The 25,659-nt window shown below is 31.7% G+C and overlaps 1 protein-coding gene across 1 annotated transcript in view; it reads left to right on the forward strand.

The window, feature by feature from the left end:
- Window positions 1-25,659, forward strand: part of LOC107439667 (titin) — a gene marked incomplete in the record, with an annotated part of 381,506 nt that overhangs the window by 53,745 nt on the left and 302,102 nt on the right. The window contains 16 exon segments of the mRNA XM_071183739.1: window positions 715-974; window positions 3,019-3,138; window positions 7,416-7,607; window positions 7,762-7,926; window positions 9,415-9,528; window positions 9,616-9,738; window positions 11,494-11,685; window positions 13,504-13,665; window positions 16,574-16,750; window positions 18,210-18,335; window positions 19,688-19,876; window positions 19,952-20,128; window positions 20,820-20,969; window positions 21,859-21,981; window positions 22,475-22,666; window positions 24,104-24,287. Of these exon segments, the coding sequence (XP_071039840.1) occupies window positions 715-974; window positions 3,019-3,138; window positions 7,416-7,607; window positions 7,762-7,926; window positions 9,415-9,528; window positions 9,616-9,738; window positions 11,494-11,685; window positions 13,504-13,665; window positions 16,574-16,750; window positions 18,210-18,335; window positions 19,688-19,876; window positions 19,952-20,128; window positions 20,820-20,969; window positions 21,859-21,981; window positions 22,475-22,666; window positions 24,104-24,287 (2,646 nt within the window).

Below are 25,659 nucleotides of genomic sequence, written 5' to 3' on the forward strand. Positions count from 1 at the left end.
AGAGCATTTTTTAACCAGAAATAATTTTATTTATATCCACTCAATAATCCATAGTTTTTTCAATAATTCGATTATTTAGTTAAAATTATTTATGAAAATGCAAACAAAAAAAAAGTAGCAAAATTGAAATTTTTTTTTTTCAAAAACAATTTATTGGATTAATTGTGAAAAAAATATGAATTAATAAAAAATTACGTAAATATTGCTACTCAAATTTTTCAATTCAAAATATAATGACCAAATTTTCAAGAATTAAGAATTTTGTTTCTCTGTTCGTGACATTTATAACAGTGAAAATCGTAATTCAGTTTAATTTTTTTTCATTTTCAGAATATGTATAAACTAAGAAATAACTAAAATCTTTTATTTTTTGCAATGAATATTTACGGAATAATTAGTAGTATTTTTTTAGTTAATATACTCACAGCTGCTTATGAACTCTTTTTTTTTTTTTTTTTTTTTTTTTTTTTTTTTTTTTTTTTTTTTTTTTTNTCCGCTAAAAGAAGCTCGATCATTTAGAGTTCCATAACTAAAAAGAATTCGGAACCACTGCCCTAGGATTCTACGGAACACTGTTTGGGAATAGCTGCTTTCGACCATTTTTATTTAACTTATACAGACTTTTAACTTGAAGTTTTTCATTACCATATTCATTTTTGCTCCTTTGTTTTTACTGAACACAATTTAACAAATAATTTTCCATCGTTCTTGCAGCTGCTCTAACCAATTCGATGCGAATGCTGAGCGAAGGCCAGCTCCTTTTGGAAAGGCTATGCGAGGTGGCCACACACAGTATGGGTGATTCAAGACCTCAGCACATGCAGCATGCGGCTCGTCAGACCTCATCCTTCGTGGAACATTACATGGAAAGATTGCAAGATCGATGGCGCCATTTGGAATCTCTCTGGAATCAGAAAAAGATTCAGCTGGAGCAGTGTCTTCTCAAATGTCAACTGGAACTTCAGCTGGCAGAGGTAACAACCATATATAGACAATGATGAATGTTGTGTGACCTTTGACCTTGGAGTGAAAAATGACTGCAATTCAGGACAAGTCTCATTTATTTATCATTATTTTTTTTTTTACTAACGGTAATGACTGCGCAAAAATGAAAACAACAACAAATAATTATAAATATATTATTCAATTTTTGTTCTTAAATTTCGTAAAAACTCATTTTTAATTGTATTCTTTCCGAAGAAAAAGGAAGAAAAAAAACTATATTCCAAATCGCTTATACACTTAATAAATTCTAAATCACAATAATTAATTAATTAATACAATCTTTCATGCAAGCAAATAAATGCAAATAATAGACTAAATCGGACATATTTATGTTTTAAGAAGGAAGCGATTTCATACTAATAGATTTAGAATAAATAAGAATAAGATCGATCTGGGGATGCGACAAACTTCTTATAGATTATATATCATTTATTGTAGATTAATAATCATTATTTTTAATTGTATATTTGTTAATTATAAATGAATAATCATTTGTTAACTGTAGATGAATAATCATTATGTAATGTAATTAAAATTCTAACTTGTAGTTAACAGTAAATGTTATTCTAATGTTATTTGAAATAAAAGTGCAATTTTCTTGGAAACTTTAAATTTATGTTGTGATTAGTAATTTTTCTTTCATGAGCATAAACAGCACGATTCTAGAATATTTGGTAATGATAATATTAAAAAGAAATTTTTCTGTTACTTAAAAATAAAAGTAAAAGCCATCAATACTTATCGCAGTGTTATTGGATTTAATATTAGTTATTGACTAGCTCAACTATTACAAAATAATCTCCTGGTCGAAAATATTTAATTTTATTGCATCGAATAGTTTTACGATATTTATTAACATGAATAAGAATTAAAAAACAACAAAATGATAAAGTGCAATGGTAATATAGCCCAAAAATAATTAGGTTCAAGTTTTATCCCAAACAAGTATCGGGAAATAATTGTGTGAAATCAAATAAGTATTGATAAAATAAAATACTTCGGGATCTTTTAATTGGATACTTGCAACTAATCACATGGTTGTGTCTAATCACGTGGTTGTTCTCGGCGTTTTAACGTTACAGCTTTAAGACTTGGGTTTATTATCACGCAGAATTAATTTTCGAATCAGATTTAATTAAATGCCTGCAAGCAACGATACGTTTGTATTTCGAACTTGATTGGCTGACCCACATGTGACGTCGCTTGCGTGCATCCAATTGAATACTATCTTTCTTTTGTTGAAAAAAAAATGATTGCTAGCAATTGTAGAAGTTGGTGAGTAAATTGAAGGGAGGGCAGTGGCTCCACCCCGCCCTTCTTAAAAGACAAAACCCCTGAAAGATTAAATAAATAAATAAAAATAAAATTATTTATTCAGTGTTATTGTTATGTTTTTAGACCAAAAGTTTAAATTTACAGTCCGTGGCCAAATTATAAGACACGCTATAATTTTTATGTAAAATCTGAATTATCAGGTGATACTATACGGCATTATTGTTTTTAAGCTACTGAAACCGGTTTACACTCGTTTACGTTCGTGTATCAATTGGTTAACATTATAATGCAATACGTTAAAAATAAATATAAATGGGATGTATATAAAAAATATCCTGCATAAAAACCCATTACATACATGTTTAAATATAAAAGTATTACATATAAATTCGTGCAAATCATGTCATTATTAAAACACTACAGTGCGTCGAATAGTTTGGCCTAATTATTATAATATACTAATATAATACCTGATATAATAAATATTCTATATTTACATAATATATCGTCAAATTTATCCAATCGTCGAATTTATATTATGTATCATCCAATTTAACCCATCGATAGACGAGCGTAAACAAGTGCAAACCGGTTTCAGTCGGGTAAAAATAATAAAGCTGTATAGTATCACCTGATAGTTAAGATTATACATATAATCTTATAGTGCGTCTAATAATTTGGGCAGGGACTGTAGTTTTTCAAAATTTGATTTTATAATTTGTACACTTTTTGTTTTAGGGCGAAAATTGGTTAAGGACAAGAGGAATGCTTTTAATCAGCCACGGGAATCTGGGCGATTCTTCAGCAAATGCCGAGATACTTTTACACGAGCATTATAAAATAGAGAGTGAGTTTAAGGTAAAGTATAAACTACTTTATTACATCAAAAACTATATTTTATTTTATTACCATGAAACGTTTCTTAGTACGTTTTTGTGCATTATTAGTTACCGAATTTATTGTAGGCTAAAATCTTGCGTGCTCTCTCTTTGCCTAGAAACACAACCCATGCAGCAGAGATAAGTATTAATTACGTGAAAATAACGTTAAAATGCCACAAGGTGTAGAGCAAAATAACGTTTTTTCGAAACGTTTTATTTCCGTTTCAAGTGGTAGTCTCGAATTAGTTTAAAAAACGTTAATATTTGGGTTGTTTTTAACGTAAAAATGACTGATTTTTGCCCTTATTTTGACTAAGGTGAATTTCGTAACCAATTTTTTACGTTATTTTAACCAAGCAGGTTTCTTTTTTAACGTATTTTTTACGTTTTTTTTTACCAAACTATTTGCGTTTATTTTTGGTTCTATAAATTCGTTTTTTTCACCATGAATATTTACGTGTTTTTAACGCTTATTTTTATTGAAATAACGTACATTTTACGTTATTTTAACCAAAATACAAACGTATTTTATCCATACAATTTACGTATTATTATCAATATTTTTAACGCTTATTTTAAGTTAGGTGAATTAATAAAATTTTCGTGTAAATTTAACTAAACTAATTTAAATTTAATTTAGCTAAATTTACCCTTTCCCTTAGGGGTTACGAATATTCACGTGTACAAATCAGTGTTGTTTATCCGGACACTGATGAACATAATTCTTCAATTAACCGGATCAGTGAAAAAAACACGTTATTCCTCTGCCGCCATTTTTTTCTAAACGAAAATTTGTCTGTATTTTTAAATTCACCAGATGGGGGTTTAAAAATTGTGAAGTGTTCTTGGAAATCGATGTATTTCATAATTAATTAATTTAATATTTGCATCCCTTTAAGCAATTTAGATGGTTCAACGATTAAATAAAGCAAAAAAGAAAAAGGAAACAACATAGAACTTGAGTATACAAATCAATTTAATCTGATATCATAGAAGTCATTAATTGAATTTTAAATCTTTTATCAGCTTTTTAAGGTAGTGCCTTTTTTTTCTTCCTTTTTTAATTTGTACGATTTTTTGTTCCGTTTCATTGTTGTGTTAAAGTCACGATCAGTCTAAATAATCAGTGCCCTGTACGATATCACAACAATATTTTTGCAATACAATGCAATATTTTTTTTCTCTCTACGCTGAAAAAAATTCCGGATATAATTACGGTAAAAAGTACTCGCATCCTGAATGCAACATCGGTAAAATCAATTTTATAATAAAATCCATTTTTGCAATAAAATTTTATACCGTTCTTTTTACAGTGATTCAGTATTTTTATAATGACTATTGTCGTAAAAAATATGAATATCATATTTTTTGTTCTGTTAAACTTAACGGTAAAAATGAATTTTACGGTAAAGAGTGAAAATACTTTTTACCGTAATATGAGTTTTTCAGTGTACATAACTAGAAAATTGGATGGAAAATTTTGATTAGGGTGGGCTTAGTCGATTCTATTCTTAGGTTTTTTTATTTATTGTTTAGTCATTTTTCGTATTTGTCGTAATTAATGGCAATGACATTTTTTGAGACCTACCGTTATTCAATGTTTTGTTAGGTCGGTTATGAGCTAGGAAATCGTTTATTCATAATTGTTCCTTTATTCATGTTTAATATTCATAATCAATAAAAATCAACGTTTATACATATTTAATAATTTCTGATCAGAAACAGTTTTAACTCTTCCTCCCTCTATCATTAAAATATTTTAAAATTTCAAAATAAATCTTTTTTTTTCTTCAATTCAAGTAAACAAGAAAATCTAAAATATTTTAAAGTTATGCGACTAATAAAACACTTCTAGAATCCCATTTTCTTTACTTAATACTCGAAAGTTTTGTTTCGTTTCCATTAATAAAAATGATTTTACATCACATGCGAATTCATCATTTTGTAAAGCCTTAAAGTGAGTGGGAGTTTAGGGCGAGGTCGAGTGTCTCGTGGCCAGTATTGTTGCTCCCGGCCTACAACCAACTCTTGCGAAATTCAGGGAAAACCGCTCAAGGTGTTTCGACCACGTGAATAATAATTATTCAAATAACTTAATATTATGTTATTTTTAGTGAAATTAGCATGTAGAACCTACTGTTCTTGGTTGCTGAGTTTAGTGGCCTTTCTAGAATGTCTGGGTATTATTATAATTACTATAATGTAAAAATTTCCTGGATCAAATTACAGTGTATCGGTTATAAGAATAAGAACCCGCTAAAGTACCCGCAATTTGGATGCCTCATTCGTAAAATCCATTTTTACCGTAAAGTATTATACCTTCATTTTTCAGTAATATTTATTCAATTGAAGTGATTCAGTGATTTTACAGTAATTATTACTGCAAAAATTACGGTAGTTCAGATTTTTCGTTCCGTAAAATGTTCCAGTAAAATAGATTTTACGGTAAAATGTACCGGCACCCAGGGTGCCCGAGTTTCGTAATTTGATCATGAATTTTTTACAGTATAATATTAAAAATATAGCTGTATATGGTATTTAGTGCAATATCTTTTTATTTTTTTTTATTTAGTTTTTTTTTTGCTATTTGTGAAAATTTAATTTCACGTGGGAAAAAAGAGGTGCTATTTGGAGAAGGGAAAGAAAAAAAAAGTGATAATAAGCCCCAGAATATTGTCCCCCGTTCAGAATTGAAGACTTAAGGGGGAAGAATGGTTTATGTCCATTTTTCACAAAAATGACGATTGTGTCGCCCTCTGTTGTGTCTTGAGGATTACTAAGTTTTGACAAATCAAAAACTTGAAAGATCGGTTCTCTCCGAGAATAATTACTTGGTGAGGATGAGCCGTAAGATTTTAAAAGTAAGGATGATTTGAGAGCACTTCTAAAATATAAAGACTAATTGCATTCAAGATTGACATTTAATGTAATGTGTTTTAACTTTTAACTTTGGATTTAATGAGAACTAAGTCCCTTAATTAAAGAAATGTACACGAAGTATTCTAAATGGTGCCAAATTATGATATTTTGGGGGGTGATTTAACCTTTGTGTCTCTCTTTAAATGTTCTAGCTATTATTTTTTTTTTAAACTCGGGAAGTTAAAATTAAAATAATGGTATTGCGGGGCTCTCAGCTCCAGTTCTACTTAACAGATATATATCGAACTAATAGATATATATTAATAAGATAGATCCTCAGCCCGGGGTTTCGACTTCGAGTGACTCCAAAACGCAATACAAAGAAAGGTAACAACTTTGAATTCATTTAAAGAACAGACTATGTTGTTTATTTACACATCCTTACGTGCTCTATGTGCATAACCATGTCAGTCAACGTTGTGCATACAGTTTGTATGTATGCATTATTTGTATATTGTTTTAGGAGTAACTCGCCATCTTCTAGAAAAATGTCTAACAAACAAATTTCAGTATGTAACTTTGTAAATAAAATACAGGGTATAAAAAAAATATTGGAAGGGGTCAAATATGGCAAGAAATATTCATCGGATCAAAACAGTGAAAATAGACGCATTCAATATTTTTTAAAAACGATCTAATGATACCAAACTCGATCTTTCACTCGAAAAACTCTGGGGGCAGAATGGGTGCAGCTTTCATATCTTACATATTAACCCCTATTTCTTATTGCTGATTTGTAAGCAATAAGAAAATTAACATTATTTCACTTCACAGATGGCGCTGCATCAGATAAATTCAAAATAGGGTACTGACTGTTTAAAATAGCAAATCTTGAGACCTATATCAGAATAAAACATTAAAAAAAATACATACATCAATTTTTCAAAATTTTTTTTCAAATTTTTTGAGAAATTTGAAAAAACACGTGAACATTCCCCCCCTTTTTTTTCTATCTGATGGGTCCCGATCTACCCCCATTTTCAGCAGTTTGTACCCTACTTTAATTTTCCCCAGTTACAGCGTCATCTGTGAAGCAAAATGTATCAATTTACTAGTTAAATATTCTTTTTTTTTTGGTGAATAGAAATCTGCAGTAAAAAAATAGGATTTTCTTATTTAAGATTTCAAAGTTTCAGCTCTTCCCACCACCTGGGAGTCCAATGATACCCATCGAGTTGGTATAGTTGGATAGTTTCATGCGAATCACTCCAGTAAAACTCGGGCTAGAAAACACTGACTATCGTCAATGTAATTTTAACCACCCCGTATTCTATTTTTATGCACTGTACACACACGATTTTAAGAACTCAATGTAATTGAATTCCATTTCTTTAGGAAAAACAAGAATATTTCCTGAAACTCGTCAAAACGGCTGAAGATTTACACCAAAAAGGGAATTATGCCGGTGAAGAGTTGAGAAGTAGAGCCTACCTACTTCTGTCTGAATGCGCTGAGTTATTGTCCTCTCTAGATCAGCGCAGGCAACTATTGGCTGATTCTGTCAATTTCTTCACAAAAGCGCAGACGGTAAGGAATTTTGTTTTACGCCGCGATAGTTATTCCCCCCTCCCAAAAAAATGGGGGGGGGGGAATCTTAACTTCAGTATTTTAGAATTGTATGAAAGCGATTTTAACTGTTTAAATTTCGTGCTACAAATAAGTTTGTGTTTATCGTTTGCAGGCTCAAACGAAACTGGATCAAATCGAAATTCAGTTATCGACAAGCGATTCACCGGTTTTGTTCTCAACTGTGGAAGATTCTGTGAATTCAGCAATTCAGACTGGTCGGCAGATTTTAAATACGGTCGGCATGACTGAACCTGGTGTGCAAGGAATTGCTCGAAAGGTGAACAAATTTATGGTTTTCTAAGGTAAAAGTTATGGTATCCAAGATAAAAATGCAAAGGAAAAGCATTCTTAAAAGAGAATAAGAAAAAAAAAATCAAGAAAAAAAAATCATTTTTTTAAAGCCAGAAAATAAAACAATTAAAAGATGTAAACTTGTTTTCAGCTCACACGATTATATCCTCAAAGTAGTGCTTTCTAACATTGTATTAATATAGCCAAAGCAAATTTTATCAATACAATAGTATGAGGAGAACCAAAAATAAAATTAAAATATTCGAAAATTAAAAAAATCAAGTGAAAAATACCAAGCTTCATGAAAAATGCTAAATATACATTGTTTTTTGAATTTACTTATGCATATATATAGATATATATTATACAGTTCTTAAAAATAGCCATCGATGCGCTTTTTAATAGTTTAAAATTCACATTCATAACATTTCAGGTTGGAAGCAATAGTTAAAACGGGAAATTTTATCTGCTTCACTTATTAATTTGTTACCTCTTTAAATTTTTTCAAGGACAGTACGAACTCAGTACGCACTTTAGAGTATCTGAACACCACTTTCATTATAGTCACAGGCATTCGGCAAATCAGAGGGTGCCGGACTTTTTTAAGACTTTTGTAAGTATGTATATTAAAATAAGCAATAAAAATAAGTAATTGGAATATAACACGACTTAGAAAGAAATAACTGGAAAAGCATCAGTTGCTTCTTTTCAAATTGTTTATGCCTTTTAAAAATTATGAAGAGGTATTAAAGTTTTTGATATTAAACTGAGTTTAGCTACTAGAATGTGTCAAATTCAAGTTTCTGTGCTTTTGTAGCGCTTTACATGTCATCATTTTTTCTTCTTCTTTTTTGCATACTCAGGTTATTGGATTCGCATCAAAGTAAGTAACCATTCTAATCATACATCATGCAATAATTATATGCATACTTATAAGGAAATTTTATTAACCATTCTAATCATACATTATGCAATAATTATATGCATACTTATAAGTAAATGTTATTAACCATTTTAATCATATATCATGCAATGATTATATGTATACTTATAAGTAATTTTTTGACCATTCTAATCATACATTATGCAATGATTATATGCATACTTATAAGTAAACTTAATTAACCATTCTAATCATACATTATACAATAATATGCATACTTATAAGTAAATTTTATTAACCATTCTAGTCATACATTATGCAATAATTATATGCATACTTATAAGTAAACTTTATTAACTATTCTAATCATACATTATGCAATAATTATATGCATACTTAAAAGTAAACTTTATTAACTATTCTAATCATACGTTATACAATATAATGCATACTTTTAAGTAATTTTATTAACCATTCTAATCATACATTATGCAATAATTATATGCATACTTATAAGTAAATTTCATTAACCATTCTGGTCATACATTATGCAATAATTATATGCATACTTATAAGTAAATTTTATTAAAGGTCGAAGAACTGGAGAGAAAAAAGAGAAAATTATCCGATGTTTGTAAAGCTAAAGAATCTGCGTCATCTGAAAAAAATCAAGCTTTCAAAAAGTTTTGCGAGAAATATGATGAGGTGCGTCTGACTTTTGTAATTTGTGTTCAAATTTCATAGCCTCATTAGAATAAAAATATTCTTATTATTTTTGATATTCTTTTTCAGCTCATGAAATGGTTTTCTAATAACGGACAATTCTTCGTCCAAAGAAGTCGTGACATGGGTTCAACTCAAACAACAGCCAAGACATTTGTTGACCAACATGAAACCCTGCAGCAAGACTTACGTGTAGGCAGAATTAATTTACTCTCTAGAAATTTATGTTCGGTGGGAACAAAACTATTTTCAAACTGCTAAGAAAGTTGTTATGAAAGCCATTGTTATGCGTTAAGTTGTTAAGAAAACCATTAGAAATTGATAACGAACTAGAAATCGATTGCTTAAGGCCAAATTTCAAAATTGATGGCAGTATTTTCTTTTATTTAAAGTAATAAATTCACTACTAGTTAAGACATTGTTATTGGTTTAATCCAAGTTTCACAATCTCTTGAGGCATAACTTACGTCTCTTGAAGAAACATGGGCGCTTTTATTTCAATCTGAGCATTTTATTTAAGATCCAGTTTCTTTAATTAAAAAAAATGCTCAGCAATTTTACTCTCTATGGAGATTTAGCATGTTTTTAAAAATTTCCTTCCGAGTATGTTATGCACGTCGCTGCAGCCAAATGATCTAGTTATATAGAAAGCATTAAATGCTCTGTTATTCTAAAGTTTATGCTAAATTTCTTTCTATAGGATAGTTCTGGCATTTGCCCATGGGACTAAAAATACATGGCTTTATTGCTTTCCCCTTATATTTACTTTGTTATTTACTTCAAAAATACAGTACTGATCTTATTTGTAAGCTATTCGATGCTGTCTTGAAACAATAGTAGTCATTTTAGTTATAAGATAACCTATATATATATACACTATCTACCAATAAGTATTTGGACGCGTGTGATTGAAAAGAAGAACAGACTTTATTCATAATCAATAGTTAGTAGATCGACTCAAGAGGCAATTACAGCGTGACCCCACCGCGGCATACTTTCCACAAGTCCTTGTGTGACGGCTAGTGGTATTTTCTTCCACTCGGCCTGGAGAAGACATGCAAGTTCCTTCACCGATTTTGGACGGGTAGTACACCCCTTAATACGGCGATCCAACTCGTCCCAGAGGTTCTCGATAGAGCTCAGGTCCGGTGTCTGGGCAGGCCAGTCCGTTGATTAACCCCATTGGCACCATACCAAGCCTTGGTGAACCTCGCAACATGACAGCTGGCATTGCGTCCTGGAATTTACAGGGGTCCACCCTGTAAAACTGCCACAGCGTGGGAAGCACATTGTCATCCAGAATAGTGCAGTAGGCATCTTGCATGGGACTAATGCCGATGTTGTTCCCTACGCGATATATACCGGCGGAGGGCGTGTTGTATCTCATAACCGCAGATATAGTCATTTTCATAGGTGTCCAAATACTTATTGGTAGATAGTGTATATATATATATATTATCTTATAACTAAAATGACTACTATTGTTTCAAGACAGCATCGAATAGCTTACAAANTCATGTAGAAATAGTGTGCCCCCCCAAAAAAATTTTTATTTTTTTTTGGCCGCCTAAGTGGCGTTTATTTGTGGAATTGCTCATATATATATATAATGAACTTAGCGTATGAATTATTTTATTTAAATTTTAATAAATGCTGAAGTGTTTAAAGGCAACAGTCTAAATTAAACGTTCTTTATTATTTTTGTAAAAAATGTTTTACTTATTCGAAAGTAATTTTATATTATATTTATATTATGTATATATTAGTTTTTAATATATTATATTATAATATATTAGTTTTTAATATATTATATTATATTATATATATTAGTTTTTTCCAAAACTTATTTTCTGATTATAAAATAAAGTGTATTTAAAGAAGATTGATTTTATTTTAAACCTCTTGGTTCTATTACTATGAAGTGTAATTCATGAATTTTTTACTCAGATGAAAATGATGGACGTGGAAGCACTTTTGAGAACTGTTCCGAATTTAGTTCGCAATGGAGGCGAAGAAGCAGAAGTAGTCCACAGCAAGTCTGAGAATCTGAAACAGCAGTTCTCACAGTTGAGAACAGATCTGGAGAAAAGAATATTGATTGCTCAAAGATACTTAGCCTTCCTCAAACTCTCCGTTAAGGTACATAAAATGCTCTTATATAATTTTTTTCTTTCTATTAAGTATTTATAAAATATAATGCAGTAAAAATCCGTTACAACGACAATTTAAGGAGGCAGATGGAGTTGTCATTGTAGTGAGTTTGCCTTTAAAAGACAAATACACTTATTTAATTACTTAATAAAAAGCTTCATTCGTTTCAGAACTATACAGATTGGAAATAACTGTCGACATGTTTCAAGTGCTCAAAAATAGGCTCTCATTTATAGCCAAACTCAATTTTATTCGAGATCGCAACGCTGGAATACGCCATCTGGGGAGAAGACCACTCCCTTTCCCTCTTCTCCTCCTTTCCGTTGTATAGAAAATGCACAACGGTATTTTCTCCTTTCTTAATATTTTTTCTTATTTAATTGACAAAACTATTTTATTTAAATTTTCTCAATGCTTTCTTTTAGAGCTTTGTTCGATGTAGTTTTTAGTTCCATATAGTTTCCTTACTTATAAGTTTTTTATCTATTTGAAAATCAAGACAGATACTGTACTTCCTTCTCCTATGACTCTCCACACGCTATAGTGAAAGCATACGAGTGTTGCCATGGAGTTCTGCTTTACGCCACCTATAGCCCATTTAGCCGAGAGAGAATATAAATAAACATTAAAAGGAAAAAAAAAAACGAAAAAAGAAAAACCACTGTGGCCGAGAGGAGAAAATCAGCCTAACGTGCATTTCCATGCGCTATGGAGCGCTTGTGAGGAACCAATGTCCTTAACAAGGGACATCAGTTTTTTTAAATTTTATTTCCCATTCTTATCTGGCTACTTTGCTTTTTATATTACAAATCACTTTTGCTTCTTCTCATTCGAGCCTGGCAAGTCTTGAAACTGGGGGCCTATTTTTAAGTGCTTGAAACATGTCGACTGTAAGAACATGTGGAACTGTAAGAACATGTCGACTGTAAGACTTGAAACATGTCGAGACCACACTGTAAAAAATGGATACTTAAACTACAAGAAATTTTCTTCGTTTTTGACGAAACCGTTTCCTGGTATATGCTGCGAGCGAACATTTCGTCAGAGTGACGAAATAACTACTTCGTAACTTTTTTGAGAAAACGATCGTCAAAAGTAAAGAAATATTTCGTCATTCTAGTTTCGATCGTCTAGTCCTTACTCAGGTTCCGTAATTCTTGTAAATCTTCCATCATACCCTGCAATGAGGCTTTTCTTAATACATTTGAGAGTTCGCGTTTCGTCACAAATCGCGTAAATTCGTGACGAAATTATCATCAGAAGTAACGTAAGACAGGTCAAGGATTGCTGACTTGTCAAAAGTGATCTTTATTTCTGTATATTTTTCAGGTAGCGACTGGTATTTTGAGGATCAAAAATCCTAATCCATCTGGGGGAAAAAAGGAGAATTTTCACGAAATCCGTTTTCTTGTCTAATTTTATAACTAGCGGTTCAGCAAATGGGCAAAATTGAGAGAATGTTTCATCCCAGTACACTATTTCCCTATCTAATAACATTGAAAAACTGGTTTACTGGAGAAGACAGTAAGTTAAAATACGATTCGGAGAAGACTGTAAGTTAAAATTTGAAGAAGACTGTAAGTTAAAATACGACTTTTTGCGTGCAGAACCGTCAGTGGGTTAAAACATCATCTGCACTAATTAATTGGCATATTTGAGGTCAACCTTTTAGACCATTAGATTGAACCTTACGTCTGGAAAATCCTATTATTAGAATAAAAGTTATTAGTAGTGATTTTTCACTGTATTATCTTTTATTTTATTAGTTGCATTATAATACAGATAACTGTTACGTTCATATGATAGGTTTCCAAAGAAATGGATGAGTTGGAGACTCTTGTAAAGCAAGCGATGGACGCTCCAGAACCATCCAAATTCCGAAATGTTGAAGAAAAGCAACTTGGACTTCGGCAGGAATTATTACAGATGAATAATAATGGAAGGAACTTTTTGCAAGATGCTCGAAAAGTAAAAGAATTTATATAGTCTTATTTTTCTAAGCTTATGGAAAGCAAAGCGAAAAAAGTTATCTTTTGTTTATAAAATCGCATTTTATCCGTCCTCTTTTGCATTTAAAAATTTTTTTGAACCATCTTCTTGATTTATTAAAAGTTCCCAAAGTGTCACTCGTTAATTGCGATGAACTTGGAGAGCCATTTTTTCTGGCGTAGAAGTTTATGAAAATAAAACTTTGTGCTGATAATTTTGTGGTTAAGGAAATACTTATCATAAACAGATTTTATTAACTGCTTACCTTTCAATGTTCCACTAAAGGAAGATGGTCTTTCAGTTTGAATTTAAAGAGTTATGAAAGACCTAATAGTATTTTTTGTGTGCATTTTTTAAAATTTGCAATATGAAGTATTTTTTGCATTTAATTTGATCCCGTTTCCCTAAATATTTGATTTTTTTATGAATTTAGTATAATTCATCTATGACGCCCGGTGGCTGAGCGGTAGCGCTTCGCTCTGTCGTGCCACATGTCCCTGGTTCGATCCTCGGGCAGGGCAAGGTTGACACAGCCTTTAATCCCTTCAGTGGGTCGATAAATGAGTACCAAGTATGCTTGGGAATTATACACTGGGGGCTCCTCGTTCGGCTGACTTCCTGGCCGGAACATCTGCTCCTGCACCCCAGAGCCCAAGGTCAAGAAAACTGAGATGGGTACAGTAGGCCTTGGCCCTCTATGGGCTGTCGCGCCGCTGAGTTTATTATAATTCATCTATATAGTTTGCGAAAACTATAAGATTTACGAACAATCATATTTTCATTAGATGGCTACACTATAAATGAGCTTTTAAAAAAATAAAATGATCTGTAAGGCATAAAATTCAAAATTTATTTTAAAATTTTGAATTTGACAAATAAAAAAAGTTAAAATATTCGTTCAAAAACTAATGTTCCAGTTTTTGAACATTGAGGCTTCAAAAGTTCGATTTTTAGACATTCATCTTTCAGTTAAGTTGTGTGCTATTTCACGTAATTATGTGACTTATTGAAAAAGAGAACTGTGATGTTGAAATAGTTTGGATTTTACTTCTTTTCGGAAGGAAATTCGAGCGATAACTTGAATTAGCAGGTAGCTAATAACAACAGACTGACGGAGATCATTGCAGTACTTAGATAGTAATGCACACATTCACATTCAGTATTTTTCTCTTTCTTTGGAAATATCGAGAAGGAAATTCATTCTGAGATAATGGTAGCTTTCAGGGGGTGTTTTTTTATGTATTATTTGACAATAATTGAGTTGAAACATCAAAGAATCCGTTAAAAAAAGTACCGTATATTCCGGCGTATAACGCGCACTTTTAATACAAAAAATAACATTGGAATTTACGGGTGCGCGGTATACGCCGAATATAAAAAATTATAGATTAAAAAAATTCAAATATAGAAAAATACTTTTATTTTAAAGAAATAACATACCTTTACCTATATACTTCATTGATTTTCGTTATTACATAAATAGTTCATTATATTCGTCTTCCGCTATCAATTACAATTATTAAAATTTTTTTGTATTATAATTACAACTTTTTTTGTATTATCTGTAAGGTGGGACCTAAGCATGTTCCACTCTAAAAGGCTTTGTGGTTTTCTTACGCAACCAGGACGGATTTGCCAGATGTTTTTTACTCACAATTTAGCACCATTTTTGTCCATCCAGAATCCCATTATTGCTCTTTCAATTCTACCCTCACATACATGTCAAATTCAGTTCTTTTATTTTTGCAAAAGATAGGGTAAAATACTTTTTATTTACGATCTTGAAAGATGAGATATTGCACATGTACAATCCAAATTTTCGTGCGCGTTATACGAAGAGTATATCGTAAAATTTAAAAAAAGTAATTAGAAATTACGGGTGCGCGTTATACGCCGGGGCGCGTTATGCGCCGGAATATACGGTATGCCTTTTTTTATTTGTTTTATTCATATATTTTGCTTGCTCTCCTCCCCATGTCTAAGAGACAAGCAGCAATGGCTTTCTTAGAAAGTAATTTCAGACTTTGAAAACACCTTTTATTGCCTGATGATAGTTAAAGAAAACATAGAAGAAAATAAGCTTTTAGTTTCATTCTATGTCTGTGAAATACTGATTATTGTATTTAAAGTAATATTAGAGTAGATACAATGGGAAATCAATTCCTTTGGTAAAGTGCAATCAAAATATAAAAAAGAGGTTTTATAGTCGGCTAAGAAAGCTATAAAGATCCAACAAAATTGAAAATCCTAGAAATAATTTTGCAAAAATGTCCTTTATTCATGCATTCTGCTCTTACTGACATATTTTATTAACTATTCCTGGAGAATATGTAAAATATCTCGTCAATGTATGATTGTTTCATGCTTTACGAAAGGTTAATTATTAATGCTTTTTCGAAAATGATGTATGACAATTTAAGTAGATGCAATTTTGCTCCAATCCGAAACATGTGCCGATTCACAGCTGAAGGGTTCTTTACCATCTTCAGTAAAAAAAAAGCATCCGTCAAAACACGAATGTTTTAAAAATGGAACATTGTTAAAAACACACTAACATTTTTTTCTTTCCATTCAATTTTTATAATTTATTGTCGTGAAATACTTATTACAATAGTAATATTTTTCTAATTCAAAGTTATTTGTTCAATCCTTTCTTGATTCTGCTTTTAAACTGTTAAAATGTTTAAATTATTTTACTGAGTCCTCTCTAAACTGATGATGAATAATTTTGTGTGATGTGATAGATTTTGTGTGAGAACGTAATGTTTCGAAGAAATTATGTTATAGCGGTGCTTAGCAAATGTTAGTAATTTTGCAATTTAATATTTAGTATTAGCATTTGGCAATTTCGCTATAACCACTGAAATGTAATTAATTTTCATTTTAGGTTGATGATATGTTTTTAAATATGTCGTTACCTTGTTCAACTGTTGAGGACATTCTCAGTCGATTAGAACTGAGAAAGGTATCTTTGGATACGCAGTGGCTGAATTTGCAGAATGAAATAAGCGCCACGAAAGAAACTCTAATACAGTGGGAACAAATTATTAAAGACTCTAACAAGGTACTGAGATGTTTACCATATCTTATTTTCGTTTACGAAAAAGCAAATTTAAAGCATATTGAAAGTGTGTTGGATTTGTCCATGCTTTTCAATGATTGTTTTGGAATTCATTCCATCTTCCTAAAGGAATAAAAAATTACTGTTATGTCATAAATTGGTGTTATGAACTATACATTAAAATCTTAACTGAATTTAATTAAATGCACTTTTTAATACGCTCTAAAAATTTCAGGTCTAGAACACGGTCAGTGACCGTCATAAAGTGTTTCATTAACTAAATGTAAGAATAAATTTATGCCTGTAAAGCTACCATGACCATGAAAATACAGGTATCCCGTAATTGTTTCCTCGTTATTTCTGGCCACTGATTGTAAGTTAATTTTCTGCTCGTAAAAGTTATCTAAGTTCAGGACTTAATGCTGTTTAAAGACCGGGCAGTTTATTTGGCGAATCAAGGTAAACCACCGAAAGAGGTTAATATGGTTTTTTTGAAGCTCTTTCCCCAAGGAAAATTAAAAAAAAGTTAACAAAGTAAAGCCTCAAACTTGAAGCAAAGCTATAATTTTAAACTACATATGCCATTTTAAATAAATCAGAAAAAAAAAATAATAATCTGAGCTTTAGACCAGACAACTAAAATATTTTTAAAGTTATTAAACTTTTTTAAAAATCCCCAATTTGGTGACATTTTTTTCATCTAGCTGAAAATTATCAAAATCAATGCTTAATTTTTTTTTGCAAATTTTTGAAGTATTTAAAATATAAAAAATAGGCCACAAACGGTTTTCAATTTCTTAAAACTGTGGCTTTTATCCTTGTTGACGTTTTGTGTCATTATCAGAATAAACATAGATGGCACTGGTAAAAGATAAGCTCAACTTGACCTAACAGTCATAATTAACTGTTGCAAACTCTCATAAGTTATGCAAATAGTATTATTTGCACGAAAAAAAGCATCATTTCATGAGATTATAGGGCCTTCGAAAGAAGAAAAAAAAAAGAAAATTTTTTTAGTGTAGTGCTGCCATCTGTTGAGGAATGAGAGAATTACGGGTTTGTCGTCCATGGTAACTAATGTTCAACAAGTGCGAATGGGATGTTTTTCGGCATCAGTTGAGATAGAACCTAGGGCTTTTGTATCTGCAGTCTGCTGCTGTAACCACCATAGAGATTCTCAGTACATCACCAAACTGAGGTAAGGAGCTTTATACAGTGAGTGATGCCCCCATAGGAATTTGTTTGAAATTAAACCAATACTAAAAGTAATTTATTTTGATCGGACAAAACGTTTATTCCGGTTTTAACTATGAAATAGCTTTAGTTTAGTATGAATTCGAATAAAAATTATCAATTTCATCAATTTATATTATATTTTAATAATTTTTTTTCATCATAAATAACTCATTGTAATAGTAACTTTTGTTTAAAAAAATAAAGACATTCTTTTTTCTTTAATCAGGTTCTCAGGTCTTCTCAAGATATCGAGACTAAGATATTTCCTGTAATACCCCACGAATTGTATAAAGCCGAATCAATCGTGCCATATCTAGAAAAAAGTTCTTTAGATATTTTGCCTAAAATAAAGGTAAGATTTTTCTAAGAGGGGTTATTATTCAGAAAATATTGTTGGCAACAAAATTTAATATCCTGATAGTTTTTTGTTGTTGTTTTTACGTCAGTGTTTAAAACATTTGCTTTAAATATGATAACAAAAAAAGAAAAAACGTAACTCAATATTTAGTTAGAATCTAATTAATTAAGTTTATTGCTCAAAATTTGTTTAGCCAAAAGTATATCATTTATTTCAAATGTATTAAAAATTATTTTCATTAACTTTTATTAGCATACATACAGGAAAAACAAAAGTCCAACTACATCAAGGAATTATTTTTAGTATTGTAGGTTTTTTTTTATTAAAAAATGCATCTTCTGCAACAAATATATATTTTTTAAAATCAAAGTTAAAAGTACTCTGGAATTTCAAAAAACGTGTAAATTCGTTTAATTGTTCTTTATGCACTAGAAAGTTTAGTTTTTACAGAATATGTCAAATTTTTATGAGGTTCAATAGATATAATCATTTAAATTAATTAATTGCTAGTTACGTCTAAATATGCGTTACTTTAAAAGAAAACAGTCACATTAGAAATTCGGTGATATAAGGTAACAGTTAAAATTTATCTTCATATAAAATTTTAAAAAATATTCTATTATAATATAAGCGAATATTTTTCTTTTAATATTTTTTCAGATATTTTGTTCTTGAGATTTTTTGTAATAAAATCAGTGGGTTGACGTTTTGTATTTCAAATCACTTTTTATTTAGATTGGAAATAACAGTTAAAAATTTTTTAAATGGGGGGGGGAGGCATTTTCAACACATGAAAAGAAATAAAACCTAAATTTGCCAACGGAACACGGAAAAATAAGGGTAAGAAATTAAAGTAGGAAAACATCAGTAACCATGAAAGAAAGAAATAGAAAATAAACATGAAAAAACAGAGCAAGAAAACCCACTGTGGCTAAAAGGGACAAATTCGGGTAAAAAGTATTTCCACGCCCTATGGAGAGTTGGTGAGGAGCTAAAATCGAAGGGACACATCTCCATATCGCTTTGAAATGCACTTTAAACTGATTTTCCTCTCTCGGCTACGATGTTTTTTTTGTTCTGTTTTTTTATGTTTGTTTTTATTCTCTCTCAGCTACTGCGGTTTTTCTAGTTTTATTTTTCACCTTTATTTTCCATTTTTTGTTGGCAGCTTTACGGTTGATATCTCAAATCCCTTTTTCGACAAGTCTTGGAAATGGGTGCCTATTTTTGAGCGCTTGAAATATGTCGATTGTTTTTTCCAAGCTAGACATTTTTGAAGCGTTTTTTTAACCAAGCAATATCCCACATTTATATTTAAACATACATGCATTTTTCCTCCCATTCAGTCTGTGCAAAGAGAAGTAGAGAATTGTACGAAGAAATGCGAGACCGCTAAACCAAAAGAAGGCTCTCAACGAGAAAAAGATGAATTAATCAAAAAACTCAAAGAAACCGGCCAACTTCTGCAGAAACGATTAACAGATTACCAAGTATTAGTGTCAATGATGACAGCTTTCTTCAAAAATTATGAAGAGGTACTGTTTTGTGTGTTTTTTTATCTACTAATCCTTCTTTGTTGCGCTTAACTTATGAATTTATTTTTGCAACAGTTAGAAAAATTGATAGAAATGCAAGAATCTCAATTCAGAATGACTTCTCTGCCTAATGATGTCTCTAAAATGGATGTCCTGATCCATGATCACGAAGCTAGTCGTCCAACAGTTTCAGAACTTTTTAAATTTAGTCAAACCGAAGCACAGCAGCTCATCAATAAGATAAATGAAGCTGTAAGTTTAAAAATCTTTAAATTTTCTTTCATTATTTATCATTTATGTTAATTTAAAAGTCCCTAAACTGCAGCCCACTAACAAGAGTCAGTTAAATAATTTGCACTTCTATCCGTACCTCAATTACATTGTTAGAAATATCTGGGGAAAATGCTTAAATAACAATGTATTTAATGGTTATTTTATCATATTCAATCAGAAGAGTCAAATAATTATAAATAAAGGTCTGGTTTCTTTGGACAAGCGCCTTATCTGGACGTCAACGTCCTGCTGACGCCAAAAAAATACTTTTTTGTTAGCTCAGCGTGAGCAGTTGGTCCAACGCAGACATTATCTCTCATTGCGCATGCGTTAATAACGTAAACAAATATTTATTTTGAATTTGTATTGATTTTGTTATTGTCGACNAAAGATTTCGTATGAAAGGGTTTAGTTAATAATCACTTTGACTATTCTTTTTAACTATCCATAACATTCAATTACATAATAATAATGATGGTATAACTATATTTGTTCCAGATAATTTCTTTTCGATTTATTTTGAATTTCATAACTTATGTTCAATATTTATAAGTTATGTAATTGCGTGACGATACTTATGTTCTTACTTGTCTATTCATTCAGCTATTATTTCAATTTCAATTTAAAAAAATACAGTTGTATTTTAATACACTTAAAAATGAATGTTTAGGAACCGCCAACAGCTGCTGCCTTGGACAGAGAAAAGATTTCCTCATTTCTTTCAACTAGAAAGCAAACGTTTGATAAAGCATGGGAGGAATTCAAATACAGGCTGGAGCAACACAATCAACTCTGCATCTTTTTCAGGGATATGCATTTGGTATGTAGAAATATGTTCGAAATGTTATCATTCGCAGGATGTCCCAAAATTTCAAGTGATTCCCATCAGAATTTTAAATTCTGATGGAAAACACGGGTTCTTAAATAAAAATTTTGATATTTTAGTAAAATAAGTAAGTTTGGAAAAGCTTTCCGGTTAATAGACCTACCTGGTATTGCTAGCAGTGAGCTTAATACTGCTGTGAAATTGAAAAATCAGCGTAAACAACAAAAAATTCAAAATTGAGACTTTTTTAGATTTGGAATCTTTATATGGCAGAGCTACATAAAGCAAAAAAATTCAAAAATAAATGTTGCTTTATCAGTTTTTTGAAATTCTATTTTAGCGTTCATAACGCGAGCAATATAAGGAGAAAAGTTGTCAAGCTACTTATATCGGAATCAATCGTAAAGCACTTACGTTGTTTTTTCAATTGCACAGTAGAATAATGTTCAGATTTTTACTCAAATATAATTTATTTTATTTTTTTAAAATGTAGTGCTCCATTTTAAAGCAACTTAACTTATCGTTTTTTTTGCCTCGTTTTTTTGCTATATTTTTTGCACAAATATCATTTGCATAATATCGCGGGACATCCGCTAGTTCCTGCAACAATTTTATTTCATTCAATACAGTTTCGTTTTCATCATTTTTGAAAAAAATATTTGTCATTGTTTTTTTAAAATTTTTTTTTAATAATATTTCTTGGGCCTACTGACTGAGAAACTTAAGATATACTGAAAAGTGAAACGTAATATAGAGATAAAATTTACTAGGACAGCTAAACCTCAAAAATATAATTTAAAGAAATTTGTGCAATTCAATGCGTTGTTTAAAATTAATTACAGAATTCGCAAAAAATGTAAAATTCATGTAACTTTTATTTCAGATTAACAAGCAAATTGAAGATTTGAATTCCCAATTAACATCAATCCGTGAAAGTTACGGAGACTCTTTGCCGTCAGCTTTACATACTTCAGATGCCTTCTTGCATTTTGAAAAGACTATCGAGGTAAGTAGATTCTTATTTGTAATTTTTATAATACTTGAAATACTCAGGGTGTTCTGCAACAACCACTCTTAATGCATTTTTTTAAAGAATTTTTGTCGAAAATGAAATCAAAGAAAAATAAACACTGTCAGAGTTTATTTAATTAATATTTAAGTGAGTTAAAAAAAAACGAAAAATTATAGAAATATATCGAATTATTACCGAAGAGACCTGTTGATAAAAATAAAAGTTTATAGGTAATAATTGGAAACACCTCTAAATTTCCTGAAGCAATAAAACTGGCTTTGATATTCTCAGTCATGACTTTTTCAGTAATGCTACATTCGCGATGTAATTTCTTTTTCGCTTAAATATTAGTTTCAGATCCCTAAGATGCATACTTTTTTTAGTCTTCTAAGAAGTATAGATTAAGAGTGGTGATTACAATACACCCTTTTTTGAAGGAAGTAACATGATCTTAAACTAAGTTAACTTTTTTTTTTTAAATTAACAGCTGCTGCAAATACGTATTTATGAGTTCGTGAGCACTGCAGAGAGATTGATGCGTGATCAGAGAGTTGACTCAACCCAAATGCACCAAGAAATTGAATCGATGCAGAAGAAGTGGTCCACTTTTAGAACTGAGGTCACCACCAATCGAAAAATGATTGATGTGGCCATTGAATACTACAAAATCATTGAAGAAGTAATTATTATTTTATCTTTAGTTTGTTTTATAATAAATCCATAGTTTGCTTAAATGAATAATTAATTAGTTGAGATTATTAGAATTAGTTGAGATTATTACAATGAATCTTTCATTTGTTGGCAAACAAAATAGTTTATCAACCTCTAATTTGTGGTGCAGCGTGTTTCAAATGTTGTGTCTTATTTAATTTAGCTAGTATTGCTTGCATAAGTATTAATTTATAATTTTTAAAGAAGAAGAATTTTGTCCCTTCAAATTGGAAAACAATTATTGAATATTAATGATAGGAAGCATTAGCCTTAATTCAATAAATGTTACTAAAACTAGTATTTAATTTAAAAGTAAAACTTAATGTTTATTTATAAAGCATGAGTAAATTATTTTTATGCTCAGGTTTATAATCAGAAATGATAGTATTTTCCCCTCTTCTACTACAATTTAAACTAAAAATATACCTCCCCCCCCCCAAATATTTATCTTAGGGTTCTAGTTCGCCTTCCATGAGCTAACGTCCACAAATGACTGCTACTAGGTAGCAAAAAGGCCGACCGGCCTGTGTAGGGATTAGGGAACTGCCCTTGCATCAGAAAAATTCTATGTTCGAATCCCGGGCAAGACATGGATGTTCTTTCCTTATCTGTCCTTACTGTGGGAGCAACGCTTGCCCACCTAATATGGTGCTCCTGAAAGAGTGGCCAACAAATTTGCCCTTCAGGTGCCTGTATGACCTAAATCATTATCCAGGTGGGCATTGGAAAAAAAAGGTAGCAAAAAAAAAAGCACCATAAAATTGTTGGATGTAATTGAATTGCAGGCAGGTAATCGTTGAATTGACGAGTTTTTGGCAACTCTGCAAAAAATGGTGGGTAATAGCTTTCTTATAGTTGTTATCTATGCAATAGCTACAGAATTCATAAGTACTGGCCAGCTGATGTCCAAATTTTTGATTAGACGGTACGAATGCCATGCATTAATCACAACTCAAGTTGATGGCAAATGAATATTGATCAGACAAATTTGCTGCAGGTTACCGGCATTTTTCCAGCACTGTCCAAGCAAATTCACTTTTTCAGGTTCTTATAATACATATATATTTAGATGGCCCTGAAAGTTATACATTAATCACAGCTCAAGATGAGAGGAAAGAAATGATGACTATACGCAAATTTATGGCTGGCTATCGACATTTTTTAAGCACTGGCACGGCAAATTTGTTTTTGCTGGGGCTAATAATATATGTTATGTTATGAACTATGCATAAAAAATTTCATACACAGCATACAAAAAATATTTCCTGTTTCAATACAATAGTTTTAATTGTGATTCTTTAATAATTGTTTTAGTTAGTGAAAAAATAAAATTACTCTAATTTAATATTTTGCTATAAAATTATTAAATATGAAGATAGTAATGATGTAAAAATTTGCGTTTCAGTCTGAGGAATGGTTGAAAGAAGGTAGTAGCTTGCTAATATCGATTGCTCGAAAGTCTTCAACTTGTACCAAGCAATCGGATGCTGATGACCTGAAGAAAGAAATTCGAACTTTTGTAGATAAAGGTCGAGAGAAGCAAGAAGAAAGATTGAGAAAAATTTCATCTCTGTCTCAGCAGCTATACGGTAAATGCAGATTGTGAATTATCTGAAATAATGAAGTGTTTCTGGCAGTATGACGAAAAAATTACAATTTCATCGTTTTTTTTTTCTTAAGGAAAATTCCGTAATTACCGCCTTTAGTATATACACAGTCCAGTCACATTAATGTGACCACTACCTACTTTCGACTTCAACGTGAAATAACCAATCACAGAAGGCAGGTGGCAGCACATTACAGTGGATTGTATATGTAGGATGTCCTAATGCATCTGAAAGCATTTCAATCGTTGGCGTAATGCAGAAACGTAGCGATTTATCCGACGTCCAAAAGGGCATGATTATTGACTTTCGGACCAAGGGTGGAAGCATTTCGGAAACGGCTGATTTTGTGAACTGTTCGTGTGCCTCCGTGGTAAAAGTATACCGTGCATGGCAAAATGGCACCATACAAAACAAGCGGCGCGGCACATGTTGTGCACCACGGGCCATAGATGACAGAGATGAACGAAGGCTACGGAGATGCGTTCAGGCGAATAGACGTGCAACTGTTGAGCAACTGACCACCCAGATGAATCAAGAAACTACCAAGAGTGTATCCTCAACCACTGTTCAGCGAACGTTGCTGCGCATGGGCCTCCGCAGCAGACGCCTGATTAATGCACCTATGCTGATTGCTGTTCATCGGCGACGAAGGCTGGAATTTGCACGCCAGTACCGCATCTGGACGCCCACAGAGTGGCAGCAGGTGGCTTTTTCCGATGAATCACGTTTTATGCTCAATCGCACAGATGGACGTTGGCGTATACGGCGTGAAACGTCTGAAATCAAACATCCTGCAACAATTGTCGGAAGGCTGCAGGCTGGAGGAGGGAGCATTATGGTTTGGGGGATGTTTTCCTGGCATTTACTGGGTGCACTCATCATTGGGGAAGGCACGATGTATCAGCACAAGTACGCATCTGTCCTTGCGGACCATGTCCACCTCTACATTCGAATGATTTTTCCTCAGAATGATGGCATCTACCAGCAGGACAATGCGAGGTGTCATACAGCTCGCAGTGTGTGTGCGTTGTTCGAAGAGCACCAGAATGAATTCACCGGATTTAAACCTAATCGAGAATCTGTGGGACCACCTCAATCGGGTTGTTCGCGCCATGGATCCTCAACCGCGTAATCTAGGGCAGCTGGCCACGACACTGGAGTCGGCATGGCTTAGCATCTCAGTGAACACCTTCAGAAACCTAATTGACTCTCTTCCTGCACGTCTCGAAGCGGTTCGCTCTGTTAAAGGTGGTTATTCTGGATTTTGACAGGTGGTCACATTAATGTGACTGGACTGTGTATATCGGTAATATTTAAGCAATGACTATACAATTTCTTAATTTTAAAATTACGC

This window comes from Parasteatoda tepidariorum, chromosome 7, assembly GCF_043381705.1.
Source record: "Parasteatoda tepidariorum isolate YZ-2023 chromosome 7, CAS_Ptep_4.0, whole genome shotgun sequence".
Taxonomy (NCBI): domain Eukaryota; kingdom Metazoa; phylum Arthropoda; class Arachnida; order Araneae; family Theridiidae; genus Parasteatoda; species Parasteatoda tepidariorum.